Consider the following 5,000-nt stretch of genomic DNA (forward strand, 5'->3'; position numbering starts at 1 on the left):
CAGGCATGTCCCACCGGGAGGAGGCCTCAGGGAAGACCCAGGACACGCTGGAGAGACTATGTCTCTCTGCTGGCCTGGGAACGCCTCGGGATCCTCCCTGGAGGAGCTGGAGGAAATGTCTGGGGAGAGGGAAGTCTGGGGTTCTCTCCTAAGACTGCTGGCCCCGCGACCCGGCCCCGGAAAAGCGGCAGAAGATGAATGAATGAATAAATCTAATATATAAATGCATAAATTAATGAATAAATAAACAATATAATATTTAAATGCATAAATAAATAAAAATCTATAAATAAATAAATAAATACAAAATATGATATAGAAATGAATTAATCAATGAATCAATAAATAAATATAGAAATAAATGAATGAATATGGAAATGAATGAATGAATGAATGAATGAATGAATTAATTAATGCATTAATTAATTAGTTAATGAATTAATTAATTAATTTATGAATTAATTAATTCATTCATTAATTGGACTTTCAGTAATGAAAATTAAACCACACTGAACTGAATTTCAGATCTGAAAACTAGACTGACACTGTTTCAATTTACTTTAATCTTCTATGTTAAGCTGCTTTGACACAATCTACATTGTAAAAGTGCTAGAAAAATAGACAAACCAACAAACAAATAAATAAATATGAATGAATGAATGAATGAATGAATGAATGAATGAATAAATGAATGAATGAATGAATGATTGAATGAATGAATGAATGAATGAATGAATGAATGAATGAATGAATGAATGAATGAGTGAATGAATGAATGGATGAATGAATGAACAAAGGAACGAACAAACAAACGAATGAATGAGTCTTTATTACTTTCTTTTCATGTGAATCCAAAAAAAAACTAAATGTGTCCCAGTTTCCACATAAATATGAAGCAGATGTTTTCAGCATTAATAATGTTCATCATAAATATTTCTTGATCATCAAATCCTCATAATATAGTGATCTGTTTATCACTGAAAACTGCAGTAATGATGCTAAAAATCTGGCATATAATCACAAATATAAATGACACCTTACTAAATATTTGCATATAAACCAGCTCAATTAAATGTAAATATGTTTTCAGATTTTAGACAGTGTTGTTTCTGTGTCTGTGCTCCTCACTGTTCTTCATAACTGTTACATTTAATACTCATACAAAGCAGCTAAATTGAAAGTAAATAATTTGTCCGATTTTTAACAGTGTTTTCTGTCTCTGTGCTCCTCAGTGTTCTTTATAAATACTCATTAGATGTAATACTGACTTCTGCAGAATCATCTGACTCTGCTGTAATTATGCTGAAAATACAGCTTTAAATCGCAAATATAAATTAAACGTTAATACATATTTGCATAAAAACCAGCTTAATAAAATGTAAATATGTTTTCATATTTTGACAGTGACATTTCTGTGTGGAGTTTGCATGTTCTCCCATTGCCGGTGTGGGTTTTCTCTGGGTGCTCCAGTTTCCCCCACAGTCCAAACACATGGGCTATAGGGGAACTGATCAACTAAATTGGCCGTAGTGTATGAGTGTGTGTGAATGAGTGTGTATGGGTGTTTCCCAGTATTAGGTTGCAGATGGACAGGCATCCGCTGCATAAAACATATGCTGGAATAGTTGGCGGTTCATTCCACTGTGGCGACCTTTGATAAATAAGGGACTAAGCTGAAGGAAAATGAATGAAGGAGTTTTTGACAGTGTTTTCTGTGTCTCCTCAGCGTCCTTCATAACTACATGCTGTGGCGTATGGTTGCGGCTCTGAGCGAGCATCTCTCCACAGCGTTCCGCAGCACCATCCACGAGTTTTCTCGAGAAATCGACGGCACCGAGCAGCAGCTGGATCTGGAGCGTCTGTGTCTCACGCAGGCCAACAAACACTTCGGCATGGCCCTCGGAGCGCTGTTCGTCCAGCAGCACTTCTCCTCCTCCAGCAGAGCCAAGGTCAGAATAGACACTGAGAAACAACAACACACTCTTTATTATTGATGCTGTTATTACCATGGATACCTTTTATTTACACTTCTATGCGTACATCCAGTTACTATCTCACACTCTGAGGAATATTTCCAGTAGCTTGTTGAATCTCTGCCATGAAGGATTAAGGCAGCTCTGAAGGCAAAAGAGGTCCAACCCAATACTAGTAAGGTGTACCTAATAAAGTGGCCAGTTAGTGTATATATATATATACACAGACACACATATACACAAACATATATACTCTACACACACCTGGATTTTGTTTGTTGTCTTGTTTGGTTTTTTGCCTCACAAGACAACAAACGCCAACATGGGGAGAACATGCAAACTCCACACAGAGACACCAACTGACCCAGCCGAGGCTCAAACCAGCGACTTTCTTGCTGTGAGGCGATCGTGTTACCCACTACGCCACCGTGACGCCGCTGGACTAATAATCTCAGATCATTTTAATTCCCCCCTTTAATAATACACCATTAAAAGCCAGGTTTATTTGAATGCTGTTCTCTCAGGAGGAAGCTCTGAGCATCAGCTCCCGCTCCTCTGGATTTAGTCTAACAGAGACATGGAGAGATCTCCTTTATTCTTTTCTGACTTCTACATGATCTTCTGAAGCTCCGTCTGTATTTTCCAGTGTCTCTGGTGTATTCTCCTTCTCCTTCTCCTTCTTCTAATGTGGTGTATGAGTTTTTCCTTCAGCGGGCGAGTGTTTGTTTTCTCTCTTCACACAGATAAAATGATGGATGCATCAAATCACACTTGTTTTGGGGAAGATGTTTCTCCCAGATGGTTTGCATGGCGGGGTGTTTAGATTTCTTTAAAAATCTTCAGTCAAAATGTCACTTTCAGCTGAGTTTCACAGCCTGCAGTGGGTTTATAGTGTTTCTGGCGGAGCAGGAGTCATGCAAACCCCTTCAGACTTTACTATGACTTGTATTTCTAGACACAGAAGCTTAGTGGAATGTTCATGCTGCTCTTTTTTTCAGCCCCACTTTGAATTTTTTTTTTTTTTTTAATATATTTCTCAAATGATGTTTAACAGAGCAGTGGAATTTTTCACAGTAGGCTGTCTGATAATTTTTTTTCTTCTGGGGAAAGTCTCATTTGTTTTATTTCGGCTAGAGTAAAAGCAGTTTTTAAATTTTTAAACATCATTTTAGGGTTCATATTATTAATTAATAATTTTTTAGTATATTATTAAAATTATTGATTATTAAAATTATTTTAAATTGATAAAAATATTTAAATTATTTAAATTACAAACAAACTATTAAAATGACAAAAAAAATTTACATTACCAATATTAACTATTATTATTACTACTATTAATTAAAATTACTGTTAATTATTTATTGTTTAATTTATTATTAAAATGAGCAATTATTAAGATGATTAAAATTACAAACAATAATACAATTATTAAAATTACTAATATTAACATGTATTATTAATACTATTAACGAAAATTAATATTAATTATTTATTGTTTAATTGATTATTAAATTAAGTAATGATTAAAATTATTAAAATTGCAAAAAATATTTAATTTGTTTAAATGAGAACGATTATAAACATTACAAAAATTAATACAATTATTAAAATTTTTATTATTGTAAAAATACTATTATTAGCTGTTATTATTACAACTATTACCAAAACTATGATTAACCCAAAACAAATATTGCTTAAGAATAATTAGTGTAGCTGTTGTTACCATAGCAACCATAGAATCATCACAACAGGTTTATTAATGTAGTTGTTACCATAGCAATTATGAAATCACCACAACATACTAATTACTGTAGTAGTTTTGTTACCATAGCAACTGTAGAATTAACACAACCGAATAATTACTGTAGTAGTTTGGTTACCATAGCAACCATAGAATCACCACAACAGGTTTATTAATGTAGTTGTTACCATAGCAATTATAGAATCACCACAACATACTAATTACTATAGTAGTTTTGTTACCATAGCAACTGTAAAATCACCACAACAGATTAATTACTGTAGTAGTTTTGTTACCATAGCAACTGTAGAATTACCACAACCGAATAATTACTGTAGTAGTTTTGTAAATATAGTAACTGTAGAATTACCACAACCAAATAATTACTGTAGTAGTTTTGTAAATATAGTAACTGTAGAATTACCACAACCAAATAATTACTGTAGTAGTTTTGTTACCATAGCAACTGTAAAATCACCACAACAGATTAATTACTGTAGTAGTTTTGTTACCATAGCAACTGTAGAATTACCACAACCGAATAATTACTGTAGTAGTTTTGTAAATATAGTAACTGTAGAATTACCACAACCAAATAATTACTGTAGTAGTTTTGTTACCATAGCAACTGTAGAATTACCACAACCGAATAATTACTGTAGTTGTTTTGTTTCCATAGCAACTATAGAATCACCACAACAGATTAATTACTGTAATAGTTGTGTTACTATAGCAACTGCAGAATCAACACAACATATTTATTACTTTAGTTGTTGTTACCATAGCAACCATAGAATCGCTATTACTATTTACTAAATACTTTTGACCGTAAAAATGGTTTTAAAAACAATTCAAAACTTCTTTGATCGTAGCCAAAATAAAACAATTAAGACTTTATTCAGAACAAAAAAATATTTGTAGGAAGTACTGTGAAATCTGTAGAACATCACTCGAGAAACATGTGAAAAGCATAAATATTACAGGTGAGGGCGAATAATTTGCAGATGTATAGAAATAGACATGTATGAATGATATAACTGTCTTATATGAATGTAAGATTATAGGTCTGTGCATTAGAGCAACACAGTTTCTACAGTCGTCGCTCAACATCTCAAACATCTTTTCATATTTGAGCTGATTTCAATATGCACTGGAGTCGTCTGAGTGACAGAAATCATTCACACTTATAATTAGAAAAGCAAGTCAAGTGAGACCATCATTTAGAAAGCTGGTCAGAATTAGCGGAGATGGCCTCAAATATACATAAAAGCAGAGCCATAATA

The 5,000-nt window shown here is 33.2% G+C and overlaps 1 protein-coding gene across 1 annotated transcript in view; it reads left to right on the forward strand.

Moving 5' to 3' along the window:
- Positions 1-5,000, forward strand: part of ecel1 (endothelin converting enzyme-like 1) — a 72,864-nt gene that overhangs the window by 52,226 nt on the left and 15,638 nt on the right. Inside the window, exon 9 of the mRNA XM_073924144.1 lies at positions 1,727-1,949. Coding sequence (XP_073780245.1) covers positions 1,727-1,949 — 223 coding nt within the window. The remainder of the gene's footprint in view (positions 1-1,726; positions 1,950-5,000) is intronic.

Source organism: Danio rerio, chromosome 15, assembly GCF_049306965.1.
Source record: "Danio rerio strain Tuebingen ecotype United States chromosome 15, GRCz12tu, whole genome shotgun sequence".
Lineage (NCBI taxonomy): Eukaryota > Metazoa > Chordata > Actinopteri > Cypriniformes > Danionidae > Danio > Danio rerio.